We start from the raw sequence: 20,851 nt of genomic DNA, 5'->3' as shown, positions 1-20,851 counted from the left end.
TCGTGAACAAGTTCAAAACAAGGATATAGCAGTTCAACACCTTCACTCGGCTGATCAAGTGGCAGATATACTGACCAAACCACTTCCAAGAGTTTCTTTTGTCAAGCATTTTTCCAAGTTGGGTGTAGTTGACACCACCAACTTGCGGGGGCGTAATAACGGATAATTACTAGACTCCTATTTGTTGTAGAGTTCTTATAGTTGTTGTAACTTTAAGTCTATCCTTGTTGATATAGGTCTTATATATAGTCTTGTACAGATTCTGTAAACACAATTCATTCAATCAATAACATACGATTCTTTTCCCATCTTCTACTCTCTATCTCTTTAGTATAGAGGTCCACATGTGGAATATGTTTTTTTTTTTAATTTGCCATAATGTAATGATTATTATTAAATTTTACATGGATGTGATCTCCTGTATATTCTAGAGACTGCCTCGTGTCGTACCACTTAACTCTTTGCCTAGTTTTGTGTAGCCTTCTGTTGCCACACTTCTAACTCTTTCTCCTTGCTCCATGGTAATAGTTACGAGTCACTCATATCCATTGAGAAACTTTTGAAGTTACGTGCTAAATGATTGATGAGTAGCTTACTCCTTCGATATAAGCCAATTTTATAGTCTGCACACGTTGGTATAGGATAGGCACTACATTTTATTTTTTGAATTGCTCCAAAAGAGTTTTTCTATTTGTAATGTGGTTATGAAAATACTTCAAAGGAATACAATAGTTCTTGTATTTGTTACACCCCAAAATCATGTGGTCATTAGATAAACATTGTGTCGGTTAAGTAGATTCTATCCAAACTATCAATGTGGTTAACCCCTAAGAAGCACAGACGGAAACAGGGCATTCCTTCTGATTTTGTAGCTTAATGTAAGACATGACACTAATTTCACTTAGGCCTCATTTTTCACTTTATTTCCCATTTATTGTTTTCTTAGAAAAAAGTTTTCACGTCGATAACTTCTTCTTCTTTCAGCAGTTATGACATTCAGAATAATTTAATTGTGTTTCATGCTACTTTGAAGTTTGCGTTGATTATTTAATCTCCTGATAGTTCACTTGTTTCTTTTGTAACATTTGTCTTTTTGTCTCTCTTGTATTAATTTTTTTCTTCTTTTTACATTTGATGTTGTTCTGGTATTTGTGGTGTCTGTGTTATTATTTCTATCAGGTATATTAGGGAGCTTCTTTTAAATCCACCGTCCTATGAGATTTCTTCAAACATTCAAGGTGAGAAATGTCTTGTGTAAATATTTGTGCATCCCTCACTTGTTCATGGCGACAATCATGTTACTATTTACTACATCATAGATTTGATTAGTTTTAATCTCATATTTACAGCTTTAACTTTGTTTTTTTTGTCTTATCATAGTGAGTTAAGTTTCATTATTTGGATTCTTCTTTTTATTTTCGATTCAGTAAATAGTTTTATCGGAAACAGCCTTTCTACTTCTTTAGAGGTAGAGGTATGGACTGCGTACATCTTACCCCCCCAGACCCCACTAGGTGGGAATACACTGGGTTTGTTGTTGTTGTTGTTGTAAATAGTTTTATTAATAATGGGAAAATCTCCCCTATACAAGTAGTATACCAAAAAATAGAGAATCTACATTAAATATGATTCTCTATGAACGACGCCGAATCTTCTGTACAAACTGAAACCTCATGTGTGCACCAAGCGGTAACTAGAGATGAGAGTCTGTTCCTTAATGTGTATTGTTATTCTTTATCCCCTCGAAAGTTCTCGTATTTCGTTCCTTCAACAGGACCTACATGAGTGCTAGTAGGGAAACATCGCAGTCTCTTCGACTAGTCTTCCTCCTTTTATCTTTGTATTAAATTTCTACCGGTTGTTTAATTCCTTCCAATGCACTTAACTGGTTACTCTTTTCTTCTCTTCGATGGAGATCTGCTCCATGATTCAATTGGTAAATTTCATCTTTCTGGTTATTAATGGGCTTTTACGAGCTCTATCACATCTAGGGCTGAAATCAGCTGAGATTTTGCTCGACTGCATTACTGGCAGTGGTCTGCTTGGCGGAACTGTACACCACGATTCAATTGATAAATCACCTCCTCCTGGCTAATAGACCAGCCAATTATGAGGCATCACATTTCGAGTTGTATCCGAGCTAAGGCAGCTTGATTGGTGCTTTAGCTGGGTTGACTCAAGTTTGTGCTTTCTTTCTGTTCAGCTCGTTTAACTTCTGAGCATTATATTTAGGCTACATAGTTAGTTTGGTGAGCCGATATCACCTAGTAAGCTTTTACTTAACATAATATTGAGATATTTCTTTTTAAAAAAATAGATTTGTTATTTTGTTCAACAAAAACGGGTTCATGAAAAGATGTGAGACATTGCATAGATGATCTCCTTATTGTTTTCTGTTAATGCTTCCTTTCGTGCTCCCTACCACTCATTTTTGAATTTCTTCCTTCTCTCTATCTGTTTTTGTCTGTATCATCCTTTCCCATCACTGCCACAACCTATGCAAATATTACACAAGCAATGACTATGACCACTGCCCTCTGTTCCGTCTTAAACTTATGGCCTTCAATCTGTCCCTTCATTTCATTTCATCTCATCTCTCTTCGCAGACTACCAGGAAACTCCGAGTGTAGGTCATTAGGACTAGTTTTTGTATGGTCCCCACCCTATGCTTTCTCTCCGACATTATTTAGGTCTATATGATTGCAATGCTGTAGATGATTCAGGTATTTGATCAATAATTCATATTTCCTAACTCACTCAAAGAATAATGATCTTCTTTTCTTTTCTACACTGTAAAGTGGTTGGAACCTTTTTACTAGTTTTAGAGGCATAAGCTGGACTGTTCCTGAAAGAACAGAACAGGCTCTACTAAGCTGGAATTTGGAGGGTAGTGGTAGCATTGATAAGAGCAGATGGAGAATTGTCCCAGCAGTCATTAGGTGGACCATATGGAAGGAAAGGAATTCCAGATGTTATGAGAAAAAGAGTAGCCCATTACACAAGATTAAAATGAACTGCATTATCACCTTTTGCTATTGGTGTACTTCTGAGTATAGATGATCAGGTGGCTATTGTAGACATACTAGGATCCTTGTAAGATAAGGAGGATCTGGGAATAGTTTTCTTGTTCTTTTTTTCTCTTTTGGCTGCTATTCCCACTTTGGGGATATAGGATACAATGTAAATTTTGGGATACCAGCCTCGAGTTGATGATTAATATACAAAATGTTATTGTTAAAAAATGATCTTCTTTTCTCTTGCATAGGCGGACCCCAATAATGGGATGGGTTCTGCAAGCATATTCTCTGAAAAGAGAGTTGTAATTAAATTTGTGTTTTTATCATTGTCATCGTGAGTTGAATCCCTAATAATTATACCTTTTCAGCTTCTCTCTCTCTCTCTCTCTCTGTGTGTGTGTCTTTGCCTCTCTCTTTGTCTTTCTTTCTCTCTCTCTTTCAGTTTTCACGTGCGAATAGCACAAATTATAGCAAACTTCTAATCTAGTAAACCTTTGGGATTGTGAAAAATCATTTCTTTTATAAAGAATTATTCCATTGATAGGCGGAAAGTCACTGTAACAAATGGACCAAGTGGCATGCTGAAAGTGGAGAACCTACAAAAAGATATGGTTCTCCCTAAGAAGTCCAATAATTTATGTTAATTAGGGCCATGTGGAGTGCACCAAAAGTTAATTTAAAAAAAAGTTTTCCCTAATATGTAAAAACGTTATTGAAGATCATATTTTGCTGAAATTCAAAATTGTAACTGCTATAGGGGTATCAAGTTATTAAGTCACGCTATGAAGGTTTGGGAAAAGGTTGTGGATTTGAGGTTAGGAGGTACATGAATATTTTTGAGAATCAGTTTGGATTCTTGCCAGTTGTTTCGAAGATAGAGGGCATTCATCTTGTAAGGAGATTGGTTGAGTAGTATAGAGAGGAATAAGGACCGACACATGGTGTTCATTGATCTAGAGAAGGCTTACGATAGCGTTCCTAGAAAGGTTCTATGGAGATGCTTGGTTGCTAGAGGTGTTCTGATAGCATACACTAGGTTGATTAAGGATATATACGATGGAGCTAAGACTCGAGAGAGAACTGTGGGAGGTGACTCGGAGCACTTTCACTTACAAATGGAGTTACATCAGGAGTCGACTCTTAGTCCATTTTAATTATCCTTGGCGATGGGTGTACTGACGCAACAAATTTAAAGTGAGGTGTCTTGGTGCATGTTATTTGCGGATGGCGTACTTTTGATTGACAAGACCCATAGAAGAGAGTTAATGCTAAGTTGGAGGTTTGGAGAGACGAAATATTTAGAGTTTAAGTTCAGTAAGGGGACGAATGGGGCTGATGTGGTGATAAAGCTCAATACTCTAGCCCTTCAAAAGAAGGATAGTTTCAAGTATCTTGGGTCAATGATCAAGGGAAATAGTGAGATTGACGAGGATGTCACTCACCGTATTAGTGCAGGGTGGATGAAATGGAGACTCGCATCCAGAGTTTTATGTGACAAGGTTCCTCCTAAACTTAAAGTGAAGTTCTACAGAGTAATGGTTCGACCAGATATGTTGTATTAGGCGGAGTGTTGGCTAGTCAAGAACTTTCACATCCAAAGGTTGAAGGTGGCGGAGATGGGGTATGTTGCGATGGAGGTATGGATTTACAATGAGAGATAGAATTAAAAATGAGGTTATCCGAGACAAAGTGGGAGTGACTTCGGTGGAAGACAATATGCGGGAAACGAGGTTGAGATGGTTCGTGCATTTGATGAGGAGGTGCCCGGAGACACTTGTGCGGAGGTGTGAGAGGTTAACCTATGGATGGTTTTAGGCGTGGTTGAGGTAGACCGAAAAAATATTGGAGGGCGGTGATTCGATGTGACATGGAGCAGTTACAGTTTGCCGAGGACATGAACCTAGATATGAAGGCGTGGAGGACGCGAATTAAGGTAGATGGGTAGTAGGTAGGAATGTGTCTGCACTAGTAGGGAGGTGCGCTTTATCTTGTTTTCCATGTTAGTTGTCATACTGCTTTGCGTGTAGTGTCTTGGTCACGGAGCTTTGGTGGTGTTTGTTGTTTCGGATAGGCCGTGTGTAGTACTACTTTGTGTAGACTATTTTTGCCATAATCTGTTTTTTTTCCTACCTTTATTTCTTGTTCTTATATCCGGTCCTTCTCTAGAATGTCTTTGCTGTAATTATTCTCTTATTTATATTTTAAGCAAACACGTGGAGCATGTTTTTCTCTTGCTATTTTCTATTGACTTGATAAAAATCTAATGCTAAAATCAGAAACTCCACAGTGTCACAGTTTGCTAGTGAAGTTAAGATCAAGTTGTAAGCTTTGAGGTTTGATTGAGCTAGAGTTTTCCTAAAGAACAAAGGTTTGGACTTTAACATGAAGTCACAGAGGTTGACCAATGACTACTTGTCCTAATTTGGGAAATGTCTAACTAGGTCATTAGGGCTTAATCGTGTTGGCAAACTTACTTTAGGTCTGGTGTTTTCCATCTTTTTAGTGTGTGTCAAGAGCTTTGTTAGGAGAAAGTGAAGTGAATCTCTAGTAACATAGAAATCCTAATTTGTAAAATACAAAACTGTTAAGTATCGGAATGAAATTCTTCACATTGAGCTAAGTTGAAGGATTCACAGAGCTGAGCTCAATTAGTTATCGGATTGAGGCGTAGTTGCTATTGTTTTCTTTTGCCATGATGACAGAGGGAGGGCAGAGAGAGACTTGTTTGTGTCAAGCAATTTCTTGAAGAGTCATATATGGATAATATCATTAGCATTCCTTATTTCTTATCTTCAGTGCTGATAACAACATAACAAATTTTTATTTACTAATGTGTCATTTGCTTTTGCAGAGGCATGCAGACTTATGATGAGGGTCACATGTTCAATTCCTGATTTTACTTGTATTTCATCTGCAAAGGTTGCACTTCGTTGTTTAATTTATTCTCACTGCAAAATCTATCTATGTAACAGATATGCACACTTCTCAATGGAGTTCTGTTCATAACCTGTATCAGTTTTTTCTTCTTAACTAAGTATAGTTGGGTTCAATTTTAGTAGTATTTCTTGTGTGAAATACGAGCCTACATTTTAGTGGTGATGCCTATAACTGAGGCTGTGAGAATTTAATGACATGATTCTCTTTTCGCAGTTCAAAAGTGAATGAATTTGTAGCTAGTTAGAGCTTAATGTTGGTGTTTCGGAGGCCTTTTGTGTACCGACATTATTTTGTCTGCACTCATCACATGGTTCCTGTCGTATGTTCATCTTTGAGTTTCAGATAAGATTGGTTTGTCTTGTCGAATTTTTATCTCTGGAGTAGAAGACATTACTCTTGTAATGACATAAAACTGTCCCCACTCTTTTGTAATGACTGTTAGCTCTCTGCTAAGAGCCATCACTCTTTTGTAATTTTTGGACCTTATGCTTCTTCATGATGCCTTTTTAATGATAAGACCTTACTTCATAAAAAAGAAAAATACATAAAACAGATGATTGCAATGAATTTCTTCTATGAACCATGACTTTTGGTGATATGTCAAGTCCATCAGTTCTGTCTACTATTCTGAACTTGTTATCAGATTAGCAGCATTGATACTTCTATCTACTATTCATACTATTAAAACATTGGTTCTGGTATTATGCTGTGTTTTTAGTTTCAAACCTTTTTTTTAAAAGTTTCAGTAGAGTATGAAAGAACTTTTCTCTTCCTTAAGCTGCTATCCCTTCCCAAATGTGAGAAATATAAGAGAAAATATTATTGAATTGTGTATCTAAATTATTACATTGAGATCCTATTTATAGATACTACATTACTATCTTTTTTCAAGTAGGATTTCGTATATTATTCCTATTCCTGCTCATATTCTAACACTCCCCCTCAAGCTAGTGCATATAAGTCATATGTACGTAGCTTGTTACAAATGTAATCAATACGAGGACTAGTGAGTGACTTGGTGAAAATATTTGCCAGTTCATCTCTTGACTTCACAAATTTTGTAACAATATCTTCGGAGAGTATCTTTTCTCTGACATAGTGACAATCGATCTTTATGTGCTTAGTTCTCTCATGGAACACTGGATTAGATGCAATATGAAGGGCTGCTTGGTTATCACATACTAGTTCCATCTTACTAGTTACTCCAAATTTAGTTCTCTTAGCAACTGTTTGATCCAAACTAGTTCACAAGTTGCTGCAGCCATTGCTCGATATTCTGCTTCCGCACTAGATCGAGCAACTACACTCTGTTTCTTACTCTTCCAGGAATTCAAATTACCTCCTACTAAAACACAATATCCGGATGTGGAAAGTCTATCAGAGGGTGATCTTGCCCAATCAACATCTGCATATCCAATAATATGCTTATGGCCTCGATCTTCGAAGTGTAGTCCTTTGCCTGGAGATGACTTTATATATCGCAAAGTACGAACAATTGCGTCCCAATGACTATCACATGGAGAGGTCATAAACTGACTTACAACGCTCACAGGAAAAGAGATGTCAGGTCTAGTTACTGTGAGATAATTCAATTTGTCAACCAACCGCGTATACCTTCCAGGATCACTGAGTGGCTCCCCCTGTCTTGGTAGAAGTTTAGCATTTGGATCCATAGGAGTGTCAATGGGTCTACATCCTATCATTCCTGTCTCCTCAAGAATGTCTAAGGCATACTTGCGTTGAGAAATAACAATACCTGATTTGGACTGAGAAATCTCAATACCTAGAAAGTATTTCAGTCTGCTAAGATCTTTGGTCCGGAAATGTTGAAAGAGATGTTTCAAATTAGTGATACCATCTTAATCATTGCCAGTGATAACAATATCGTCAACATAAACAACTAAATAAATACACAAATTTGGTTCAGAATGGCGATAATGGCGATAAAATACTGAATGATCAGACTTTACTATGAATCATGTCAAACTCCTGAATTACTGTACTAAACTTCTCGAACCAGGCATGAGGGGACTGTTTCAAACCATAGAGTGACCTGCGCAATTGACATACAAGGCTACCAGACTCCTCCTAAGCAACAAAACCAGGTGGTTGTTCCTTATAGACTTCCTCCTCAAGATCACCATGCAGAAAAACATTTTTAATGTCCAACTGATAAAGGGGCTAATGACGAACGACAACCATAGATAGAAAAAGACGGACAAATATTATTTTAGCCAAGGGAGAGAGTGTCATTATAATCAAGCCCAAATATTTGTGGATATCCTTTGGCAGCACGGCGAGCCTCAAGCTGATCAACCTGACCATCTGGACCAACTTTGACTGCATAAACCCAACAACAACCAACGGTAGATTTACTTGCAGGAAGGGAAACAAGCTCCCAAGTACCACTCGTATGTAAAGAAGACATCTCATCAATCATAGCCTGTTTCCAACCTGGATGGGAAAGTGCTTCACCTGTAGTCTTAGGGATGGAAATAGAGGACAAAGATGATACAAAAGCATAATGAGGTGATGATAGACGATGATAACTCAAGAAAGTGTAATATGGGTTAGCATTATGAGTGGATCTTATACCTTTTTGAAGTGTAACTGATTGGCTAGGAGGAGACAAGTCCGCAGTAGGGGAAGCTTCAGGCACAAGACATGAATCATCTGGAACTAATGATGGACGCGGCCGGCGATAATAAGTCAAAAGTGGTGGCACCGCAGCTGAAGATGTAGAAGTAACCGTAGATTTCTCAAAGGTTGGTGTGGGTAAGACGGGAGGTATGGGTAAGACTGCAGATATATCAACGCGATCAGAAGATGTATAGTAAGGTTGAGAATCGAAGAATGTGAAATCGGCAGACATAAGGTAGCGACCCAAATCAGGTGAATAGAATGATACCCTTTTTGAACTCGAGAGTAACCATGGAAGACACATTTGAGAGCATGAGAGGCTAATTTATCTTTCCTTGGGGCTAAGTTATGAACAAAATGCGTGCTCCCAAAAACATAAGGGGGGATAGAGTAGAGATGTCACTGAGGAAATAGTATGGAATGGGGAACCTGATTCTGAATCGAAGAAGATGGCATAGCAAGATGCGAGGACTGCATCGCCCCAAAAACGCAGCGAAACATGGGATTCAATGAGAAGAGTGCGAGCAGTCTCAATGAGATGCTTATTTTTCCTTTTTGCTATACGGTTTTGCTGAGGGGTGTATGGACATGATGTCTGGTGAATAATTCCTTGGTGATTCATAAACTCCTGAAACTGGGAGGATACGTATTCTAAGGCATTATCACTACAAAAAGTGCGAATAGAGACACCAAATTGATTTTGTATTTCAGCACAAAAACTTTTGAATATAAAAAATAACTCAAAATGATCTTTCATTAGGAAAACCCAAGTGCATCGTGAGAAATCATCAATGAAACTAACAAAGTAACGAAATCCTAAGGGTGAACTGACTCTACTAGGACCCCAAATGTCAGAATGAACTAATGAGAAAATAGACTCTGAATGACTCTTAATACTACGTGAAAATGAAGCATGGGTGTGTTTCCCAAGTTGACACGACTCACAATCTGATGTGGATACACTAGATAAGCTAGGCACCATCTTCTGTAATTTAGATAGACTCGGATGTCCTAAATGTTTGTCAATAAGGTTTGGAGGGTCTGTAACAGAGCATGATGTGAAGGAAGTTGAAGAGGTAAGATAGTAAAGGCCTTGTGATTCATGTCCTGTGCCAATCGTCTGTCCCGTACTGCGGTCCTGCATCAGAAAAGAATCATAAAAAAAATTTATACTACAATTAAGGGCACGTGTCAAACGACTAACAAATGCAAGATTAAAAAGACAACTAGGGATATAAAGAAAAGAGTCTAGAGTGACAGAAGATAAGGGTTTGTCTTGTCCAACTCCTTCTGGTTTTGTTCAGATCCCATTGGCTAAAGTAATAGCTGGAAGAGACTGTGAATAAATAATATCAGTCAGTAGTGACGAGTTGCCAGAAATATGATCAGAAGCACCTGAGTTCACAATCCATGATCCAAAGGTAGGAGATTGTGCAGTTGAGACTATTGATAGAGATGTATGCTTACTTGCTTGATACTGAAGATACTCATGGTATTCCTTGTCAGATATTTACACCTGTTGATCACTTGCGGTGTTAGACTGAGTAACATGAATATTTTTAGGTGGTAGACCATGCAAAGAATAGCATATTCCACTAGTATGTCCAAGCTTATTACAATAACTACACTTAGGTCGAGAATAGCACACATCACGAGTATGCCCAAGCCTTTTACAATAACTACACCTAGGTCAAGATCTTCCAAATCGACCTCCCCCTCGCAATTCTTCATGGACTGTGATGTTTGTTTTTCTGATCTCCTCATTAAGGGTTTAGATTTAATCATACGATTAAATTGAGCAACAAAGTCAGTAAAAAAAATAGGCTAGGCACCGGGAAAAAAATGTATTTGATTGCCGGAATCAAGAAATAGCTATTAGTAAAGCCTTGGAATGAAGGGGCGACCTGACTGAAAAATAAATCTGGCCGGAATATATTGCACGCGCCGGTGCGTGCAGCACGTGAGGCGTAGATCTAAAAATTCTGGCGGCACGTGACGGCACGTGGGTCGCCGGAGATGAGGTTCGATCACTGGGGTTTGCTCGGCTGGGTGTTTCTCACCTCGTGGTGGTGTTGGTTTTTGCACACAACACTTATAAAATAGACAAGGGCTCAAATTGGACTTGACAATCCCCAGAAATTGAAGTTCCAGGCTGTCTATTTGAGTTTTCTTCCCAGTAATTTTCTCACCAAACCTGTCTCTGATACTATGTGAGAAAATGTGAGTTAAGCCTATATTATCTTGGGCCCAACTCAACCTCAAAAGTTAGCTCATGAGGAGAGGATTGTCCAAGTGTATAAGGAGACTGATTACCCATCCCTTTTTCGATGTGGGATACTTAACACTTCCTCACATGCCCAGGCCTCGTTGACTGGAGCGTGGACAATAGAATATGGGGCCCAACATCGGTGAACAAAGATTTGGGATGAGCTTGGCTCTGATATCATGTGAGAAATATAAGAGAAAATATTATTGAATTGTGTATTATTCTTATTCATATTCTAACACCAAACATTCTTAGTTTTCTGTGCTTCAGTTTTTAAACACTACTGGTGCGTTTTTTTGTTATCTGTTTACAGCTGGTCAAGCTGCTTGAGTTGAGGGAGGCAAACCACATAGAGTTCTGCAAAATAAAGAGTATGGTCGAAGAGATACTACAGATGTATCAAAATTTAGAGCTTCGTGCTATTTTAGAGTTGCTGATGGATCCTACTTGGTTGGCAACTGGGTTAAAAGTAGATTTTGACACACTAGTAAGTGATGTTGGATTGTTTATTTCATTTCCAATCATGAAGAATTCCTGTACAGTTTATTATTGAATGGTGCATAAAGAGCGATAATCTCATTCAGCTTTTTCTTTTACTTTTTCCTTTTTAGAAATTCTTTTGCATTTTATGGGCTTAGTTCAAAGATGAAAGTATGGAGCTACTCTAACTGTCTAGCAAGAATGTTTCTTGTCAATTGAATGACTCCTGCATTAAGTTTTAAAATTTCTTCTAACATTGTAAAGGCATGACCACTTTTTATACCCGGCGAGAACCTTTTATGCCAACTTTATTACAACTCTAGGTGCTCGATATAAAGTTTAGGTATGAAGATCATCAAAAGAATTGAGGAAATCCTAAATTGTGATACTTCTTTGGATGTACATTCTCTTTTATAATTTATACATGGACTAACAACAATAAGAGATGTGCAATAATCATTCAATATACTAGAACTGTAAACTTTGTTGATAATAATTTAGCTTTCTGGTGGTACGACACATGCATATGCCTCTTTACTTTCTCTGTAATTCTTTCTGCTCTCGTAGAGTTGATACTGATTTTAACTTTTGCCTTTTTTGGTTTGGTCCATGTCCCGTCTGCTCTCATAGCTGCTCATCTATTGACTAATTTGACTTTGATTTTGTTTTTGCCAATTCTTGTAAATGGTGCTTTGCTTGTTGATCTGATTAAGATTAATTCCTTGGTTACTTCAGGTAAATGAATGTGGAGAGATTTCTTGTAGAATCAGTGAAATAATATCTGTACATGGTGAAGGTGATCAAAAGATAAGTTCGTATGCTATCATCCCAAATGATTTTTTTGAAGATATCGAGTCGTTGTGGAAAGGCCGTGTCAAGAGGATACATTTAGAAGAAGCATATACAGAAGTAGAAAGGGCTGCAGATGCTTTATCGTTAGCTGTGAGTCTCTTTTATTTATCTTCAATAATTCTAATGATTTACAAGTTGTGCATCTGTGTGTTGCTTTAGTATTCTTCTTGATAGCTTAAATATTCGTTGCTTTTGCTATGTAATTATGTATAATGCTTTTCCTGGTTGACTAACCAGATTGAAATTCTGAGTCCGAAACAAGTCATCTACAAAAATAAAATTTTCAGAGTAGTAGCTTTAATTGCTCCAGGCAAATAAATCTTGAACCATAGAAGATCGACCTGAAATTTATAGAAGCAATTGTGTAAGTCAGTTCCAAGACTGGCAGCCAAAATTTAAAAAGGGGTTAAAAAAGAAAAGAGGAAAGGGACACAAGGGTACTGAATTTAATGAACTTAACAACCAAACTCTCAAATATTTAATTGGTTCCATTCTGTTTCTAGATAACAGAAGATTTCCTGCCTATTATTTCAAGAATAAGGGCCACCATGTCCCCACTTGGAGGAGCTAAGGGGGAGATTTTGTATGCTCGAGAGCATGGAGCTGTATGGTTTAAGGGAAAGCGATTTATTCCAACTGTTTGGGCTGGAACCGCTGGAGAAGAACAAATTAAGCATCTCAGACCTGCTCTAGATTCGAAGGGGAAGAAGGTTGGAGAAGAATGGTTCACTACAATGAGGGTGGAAGATGCAATATTGAGGTTCCTTAGTTTATGTTGAAGGCAATTTGTGATTCTTACAAGAAAATACTTCCGTTGGTAATAATTGTTTGGATCTCTTTCGTAGGTATCATGAGGCAAGTTCTAAGGCAAAGTCAAGGGTCTTGGAATTGCTAAGGGGACTTTCTTCTGAATTACAATCTAAGATCAATATCCTTATCTTGGCATCCGTCTTGATTGTGATAGCAAAGGCATTATTTTCTCATGTGAGGTTAGTGAAACAAACCTACTGTTATCTGAAAAAGCAGTTTTTTTAACCTTCCCTAAGGGATTGCTTCTTTTTTCCTGCCTCGGAGGGGTGGATGGCACTTCTGCAATTTCTAGTTTTGTTGACTCAAACTGCCTAAGAGTGTAGTTATCTTTTTACATTTAATTTTTTCCAGTCCCTGCTTATGTATTTGCAACTAGATCATGAATCTGTATGATCTGGGAGGTTCATTTAGTATGGCGTTCACTAATGAACAACTTAATCCTTACTTCTAGAGAAAGAATCATTGTGACTGCGATAAGCCATTAAAGAATTTAGTGACATCAAAGTTATTTAGCCGATTGCATGATATGGATAGTGTGAGAATTAATGGAGAAAATATTATTGAAATTGTTATATCAACATTATTACATTGAGACCCTATTTATAAACACTATATTCCAATTCTTTTCCTAATAGGACACTACATTGCAATCCCTTTTCAAGTAGGATTATATATGCTGTTCCTATTCCTACTCATATTCTAACACTCCTACTCAAGCTGGTGCATACAAGTCATATGTACCAAGCTTGTTACAAATATAATTAATACGAGGACTGGTGAGGGACATGGTGAAGATATCTGCAAGTTGATCACTTGACTTCACAAATTTTGTAACAATATCTCCCGAGAGTATCTTTTCTCTGTCGAAGTGACAATCAATCTCTATGTGCTTGGTCCTCTCATGGAACACTGGATTAGATGCAATATGAAGGGCTGCCTAATTATCACATACAAGTTCCATCTTACTAGTTTCTCCAAATTTTAATTTTCTCAGCAATTGCTTGATCCAAACCAGCTTGCAAGTTGCTGCAGCCATTGCTCGATATTCTGCTTCGGCACTAGATCGACCAACCACACGCTGTTTCTCACTCTTTCAGGACACCAAATTACCTCCTACTAAAACACAATATCTAGATGTAGAACGTCTATCAGAGGGTGATCCTGCCCAATTAGCATCCGTATATTCAATGATATGCTCATGGCCTCGATCCTCGAAGAGTAGTCCTTTGCCTGGAGATGACTTTATATATCGCAAAATCCGAACAACTGCATCCCAATGACTATCACAGGAGAAGTCATAAACTGACTTACAACACTCACGGGAAAAGAGATGTCGATGTCAGGTGTAGTCACTGTGAGATGATTCAACTTTCCAACCAACCGCCTATACCTTCCAGAACCAACCGCCTATACCTTCCAGGATCACTGAGTGGCTCCCCCTGTCCTGACAGAAGTTTAGCATTTGGATCCATAGGAAGTGTCAATGGGGTCGACATCCCATCTTTCCTGTTTCCTCAAGAATGTCTAAAGCATACTTGTGTTGAGAAATAACAATACCTGAGCTGGACTGAGCAACCTCAATACCTAGAGAGTATTTTAATCTGCCAAGGTCTTTAGTCTGGAAATGCTGAAAGTGATGTTGCTTCAAGTTAGTGATACCGTCTTAATCATTGCCGGTGATAACGATATCGTCAGCATAAACCACCAAATAAATGCACAGATTTGGTTCAAAATAGCGATAAAACACTAAATGATCAGTTCCACTACGAATCATGCCAAACTCCTGAATAACTGTGCTAAACTTTCCGAATCAGGCTCGAGGAGATTGTTTCAAACCATAGAGTGACTTGCGCAATCGACATACAAGGCTACTAGACTCCTTCTAAGTTCTTCCTCAAGATTACCATGCAGAAAAGTGTTCTTAATGTCTAACTGATAAAGAGGCCGATGACGAATGGCAGCCATAGAGAGAAAAAGATGGGACTGATGCTATTTTAGCCACGGGAGAGAAAGTGTTACTATAATCAAGCCCAAATATCTGTGTATATCCTTTGGCTACAAGGCGAGCCTTCAACCGATCAACCTAACCATCTGGACCAACTTTGATTGTATAAACCCAATGACACCCAACAGTAGATTTACCTGCAGGAAGGGAAACAAGCTCCCAAGTACCACTCGTATGTAAAATAAACATCTCATCAATTATAGCCCATTTCCGTCTTGAATGGGAAAGTGCTTCACCTGTAGTCTTAGGAATGGAAATAGAGGACAAAGATGATACAAAAGCATAATGGGGTGATGACAAACGATGATAACTCAAGAAAGTGTAATGTGGGTTAGCATTATGAGTGGATCTTATACCTTTTTGAAGTGCAACTGATTGACTAGAAAGAGACAAGTCCGCAGCAGGGGAAGCGTCAGACGCGGACATGAATCATCTGAGACTGATACTGGACGTGGGCGGCGGTAATAAGTCAAAAGTGGTGGCACTGTAGCTGGAGATGGAGAAGTAACCGTAGATTCCTCAAAGATTGGTGTGTCTTCGATTCTTCATAAATTGTGACATTTGAGTTTTTGACCTCTCAATAAGATTCAGATTTAATCATGAAAAAAAAATACTACCAGAATTTGGCCTGGGAAAAGAAAACTCACCGGATATAAGATCTGATGTTCGGGAGTTGCTCGGAATCAGAAAATAATCATATGAGTAGCCTCAGAATGAAGAAGCGAGGCTATTGGAAAAAAGACTGCTGGAAAAGTCGCTGAAAAATACTGCACGCGCCGGCGCGTGGACTAATGCACGTGAGAGGCCTATTGTTGGCGAGTTTGATTGGGGTTTATTCGCCGAGAAATTTCGATCATGATGGTGGTGTTGGTTTGTTTTGAAATACACTGCCGTAAAATATATTTGGTTGGACAACAACTTCTGTCACCAGGCTGTGACGTCGAAATGATATTTTCCTCACGAACCTTGCTCTGATACCATGTGAGAATTAATGGAGAAAATATTATTGAAATTGTTATATCGATATTATTACATTAAGACCCTATTTATAGACACTATATTTCAATCCTTTTCCTAATAGGACACTAAATTGCAATCCCTTTCCAAGTAGGATTATATATGCTATTCCTATTCCTACTCATATTCTAACAGATAGAATGGGCTTGTACCATGTAGTTCTGAATTCTGTTAAGCTGATGTGCTAGTGAATAATCAGGGGAAGTGGGAGAAGTTGTCATTGTTGGGCATTGTGTTATGTTATCCACGCTTCAATTGTCCAGTCCCTAGGTGTGCAGGGGTGTTTAAGTCCTATGTTGGTTTTGGGAATGGTGTAAGGCCTTGGGAGACTCCCGTCATTAGCAAGTTTTTGGGGTTGAGTTAGACTTAAGGTCCATTTATCCTCAACTTGGACAAAGAAGATAAAAGTAAACCTAATAAGTCACATTTGATTTTTTCAACTTACATGACTGTAGCTGCAGGCTGCAACTAATGGAAGCTTTGGGCAACTATGTGGTACTAGCTGGATGTATTTCATGGATTTACAACAACAACAAATCCACTGTATTTCCACATATTGGGGTTTGGGTAGGGTAAAATGTACGCAGTCCATATCACTACCTCCGGATAAGTAGAGAGGTTGTTTCCGATAGACCCCCGACTCAAGATAAAGAATAGTAAATAAAGTTGTAATAAAACATGAAACAGGATGGAATAACAACAGAAATAAGACACCTACAAAGTAATACCCTACACTAACGGAACAAAGGCACCCACCACCCCCATACCCTTCTACTAGCGGCTCCAACCTATGGACATAGCCCTAAGGCTACCAGCCCGGTTACCCCAAAGCTCTCCTAACTATTGGCTATGACTCACCCACATGCACTAGCCTTCTAACCTAATTCGCGTCCTCCTTACCTTTTACCTTCCTATCTAGAGTCATGTCCTCAGTAAGCTGTAACTGCTCCATGTCGCGTCTAATCATCTCTTTCTAATATTTCTTTAGCCTACCCCTGCCCCACCTGAAACCATCCAAAGCTAGCCTCTCACACCTACGAACTGGGGCATCCGTGCCCCTCCTCATCACATGCCTGAACTATCTCAGCCTAACTTCCCGCATCTTGTCCTTTACCGAAGCCACTCCCACCTTCTCCTTGGTCTCATTCCTAACCCTATCACCCCTAGTAAGCCCACTGATCCAACGCAACAACCGCATTTCCGCCACCTTTAGTTTTTGAATGTAAGAGTTCTTGACTGGCCAACACTCCGCTTCATACAGTTGGACGGCACCTTCTTATCACACAACACTCCCGAGGCGAGCCTCCACTTCACCCATCCTGCCCCAATACGGTGGGAGACATCTTCGTCAATCTCTCCCCAATACGGTGTATTTCATGGATTTGTAAAAAAAATTTCAGTGCATATAAAGTGAACGTAAGATTCAAGTGGGGCTTTTTTAAATTCTGTTTAGGTGTTCTGTTCTTTCTTAAATTCTGTTTAGGTGTTCTGTTATCTTCTATTCGTTCTTTATATCGATATTTCATAAAATTTTCTCATCAATGTGCAATAGCTAAAGCCTTTTCATTTTGAAGAGTTGTATTTGAATGTGCTCAGAGCTTCACATTACTATTTCCCTTTTCCTGTTTACCTTTCCCCCGATTCGAGCTCATAATCGTAATCTTGGTTTCTTATCAGTGAAGGTAGAAGAAGAAATTGGGTTTTCCCAACAATCACACAATTTACCAATTGTCAGGTACTATTCAGACTCTTTACTTCTTTGACTTTTTTAAAATACTTCTACCTCAACAGCTTGGTATAAACTTAGTACCTCGCACCTATCCATCAGATGACTTTGAAAACCTTCGCACCTATCCATCAGATGACTTTGAAAACCTTCTCAACTATTTGAGGGAGAGTACATTTTCAATTTGGTTGTGATGACTGGTGCATTAGTGCTCTGCTGTATTTTTTTGTGGAAGACTACATAACCAAAAAAATATGGCATGGAATACAAACCTTATCCTGGTCTCATTTCATAGGGAAAGTCTTCATATTTTTATTTGTTATTCCTGTGATCCAGTTACATTCCATTAAATGCAGCACACAGAGGCACTTAATGGAACTGTTGGAATGAAGATAATTGGTCTATCACCTTATTGGTTTGATGCAGCACGAGGAACTGGTGTACAGAATACAGTAGATATGCAGTCATTGTTTCTTTTGACAGGACCAAATGGTGGGGGTAAATCAAGCTTGTTGCGATCGTTGTGTGCAGCTGCATTGTTAGGAATCTGTGGGTTCATGGTTCCAGCTGAATCAGCTGTCATTCCTCATTTTGACTCGATTATGCTGCATATGAAATCATATGATAGTCCTGCTGATGGAAAAAGTTCATTTCAGGTAATATGTTCTATATTCTTGAATTTATAACATATATTGTTTTCTTCTTGTCCTATTTGCTAGAAACATAGTAATTTATCTGCAAATAAACCAAGACCTTATGTATCATGATGCTTGCTGCGATTGTAGCATATAAGCGTTTCACTTTTGCATGCATTTGTTTGCTGTTGACGATTTTTGCTTGTTAAGACTACTTATATTTGATTGCAATCCATAATCTAGAGGGATGCACAATTCTGTGAGTGATTTAGGCCCAACTGATCTTATCCTCTCCATCCCAAAGAGTGGATTGAGTATAGTGGATGTGTAACAAGAACTTTGTGCCCGTCTTGACAAAAAGGTCTTTATACATAGCAGTTCTGCTGTAGTTTATTACGGTTGGAAAAGTAATCTTTCTCTTTCGGTTATCTTATTGGTTCTTATTTTGGAGTCTTCTTCCTTTTCCTCTGTCTCTTGGATTAATCTGAAGGTCATAATGATGTTAGTTCCACTTATAGCATATTTTCCTTGTGAGAGTGATGCTATTTCATTTATTTATGTATAATCTTGTCTCTTGGTGTTGGTGTTCCTATTCGTCAGTTTTCACTTTTCCTTGCTGACATAGTCGAGTTCCATGGAACATGCCTCAGATTGAAATGTCTGAAATTCGCTCCCTGATTACTGGTGCCACTTCAAGCAGCCTTGTACTTATAGATGAAATATGTCGAGGAACAGAAACGGCAAAAGGGACATGTATTGCTGGAAGTGTCATAGAAACCTTGGATACAATTGGCTGTTTGGGAATTGTATCAACGCATTTGCATGGAATTTTTGATTTACCCCTGAAAATCAAGAGGACTGTGTATAAAGCAATGGGAGCTGAGTATGTCGATGGTCAACCAATACCAACTTGGAAACTCATTGATGGGGTCTGTAAAGAGAGTCTAGCATTTGAAACAGCTCAGAGAGAAGGAATTCCAGAAATATTAATCCAAAGAGCAGAAGAATTGTATAATTCAGCGTATGGGAATCAGATACCAAAGAAGAAAGGCTTAATGAGACCTCGTTGTTCAGATATTGGCCTCAATAGCACAGATAAAAGCTCTGAGCAATTAAATGGTACAAGAGAAATAGCTTTGGATTCTAGCACAAAGCTAATGCAGCAAATGGGAATTTCAAGCAAGAAACTTGAAGATGCTATCCGTCTTATTTGCCAGAAGAAGTTGCTCGAGCTATATAAAGTGAAAAATCCATCAGAAGTGGCAACAGTGAATTGTGTTCTTATTGCTGCCAGGGAACAGCCAGCTCCGTCAACAATTGGTGCTTCAAGTGTCTATATAGTGGTTAGACCTGACAAAAAGTTCTATGTTGGACAGGTACAATATTTTCCTTCTTCCAGTTTGAGTCTTAAAGTGCCAACCATATTTTGTCTAATCAATTCTTTTATGTAATAATATCTAATTGTATTGAGATGCTTAACAAGTTGGAAGAACCCTGCACATTTTGCATCTCTTGCAGAATTGAGCCTCATTTTATTGTCAAATTGTTTTACTACTTGATTATCTTGAATCAGTGCAAACACTAATCTTCCTTTAGGTTATTGTGAGTACACGTCATGTATTAACATCTTCGTTCTCTATTATGTACAGACTGACGATCTTGAGGGCCGAGTCCGTGCTCATCGCTTGAAGGAGGGAATGGAAAATGCCTCCTTCCTATATTTCCTAGTCCCTGGCAAGAGCATCGCCTGCCAACTGGAAACTCTTCTAATAAACCAACTTCCTAGTTACGGCTTTCAGCTAACAAACGTTGCTGATGGTAAACATCGTAATTTTGGCACGACTAATCTCTCCCCAGAACCTTCAACCGCGTATAGATAAACTCACCATCAGTAGTCTGTTGTGGAAGAGTTCATGTTTGTATATCAGATGAGCAATCAACTTGCAGTGGCTGCAGCAATTTTGGGTTAGTTTTTGGCTTCTCCACCTCTGTATAGTTCATCATCACCTGTGAAACTGAGGGTGAATTCTGCTGCAATTTGTTTTAGATATGAGTAACACGTTGATCCTTATATATGATGAGAGTATTAAACTCTAAATAAATAGACACAAAGGGAGGAAAAAACATTGAATACATAAACCCCAAAAAAGAGTAGAGTAAGCTGCAAGAAAGTGAGGTCCTCTATAAATATCCAAATGCACCTTAATTCAGTTCATACAATTTTCCATAGAAACTGTATAAAGGAATGCAACAACAATCAATTCCCTCTGATTCCAGCTCCATTGATCGCTTCGCCATGCTCTCCATTAACTTGACACCAACAGGATTAACACATCAATGCATATGAATGACTTCTCAAATGTATGGCCTTTGTTCTGATGGAGTATTGCGTTGCTTTCTCTTGCGCTTGACACTAGATATAGGAAAATATAAGCTATCCAAACATGTAGGATCTGCAGGTTGAAA

General features: G+C 38.5%; 1 protein-coding gene across 2 annotated transcripts in view; it reads left to right on the top strand.

Moving 5' to 3' along the window:
- Positions 1–20,458, top strand: part of LOC107864578 (DNA mismatch repair protein MSH1, mitochondrial) — a 33,740-nt gene extending 13,282 nt beyond the window's left edge. For both annotated transcript variants that reach the window (XM_047409009.1, XM_047409010.1), the window contains 10 exons: positions 1,180–1,238; positions 5,869–5,936; positions 11,174–11,347; positions 12,076–12,282; positions 12,696–12,952; positions 13,038–13,181; positions 17,702–17,759; positions 18,107–18,406; positions 19,036–19,761; positions 20,035–20,458. In XM_047409009.1, coding sequence (XP_047264965.1) covers positions 1,180–1,238; positions 5,869–5,936; positions 11,174–11,347; positions 12,076–12,282; positions 12,696–12,952; positions 13,038–13,181; positions 17,702–17,759; positions 18,107–18,406; positions 19,036–19,761; positions 20,035–20,265 — 2,224 coding nt within the window. In that variant the 3' untranslated portion in view covers positions 20,266–20,458. The remainder of the gene's footprint in view (positions 1–1,179; positions 1,239–5,868; positions 5,937–11,173; positions 11,348–12,075; positions 12,283–12,695; positions 12,953–13,037; positions 13,182–17,701; positions 17,760–18,106; positions 18,407–19,035; positions 19,762–20,034) is intronic.
- Positions 20,459–20,851: the final 393 nt, after the last annotated feature.

Source organism: Capsicum annuum, chromosome 3, assembly GCF_002878395.1.
Source record: "Capsicum annuum cultivar UCD-10X-F1 chromosome 3, UCD10Xv1.1, whole genome shotgun sequence".
In the NCBI taxonomy this organism is placed as follows: Eukaryota; Viridiplantae; Streptophyta; class Magnoliopsida; order Solanales; family Solanaceae; genus Capsicum; species Capsicum annuum.
Note: the sequence above shows the minus strand (reverse complement) of the source record. Positions and strands in the feature narration are given on the sequence as shown.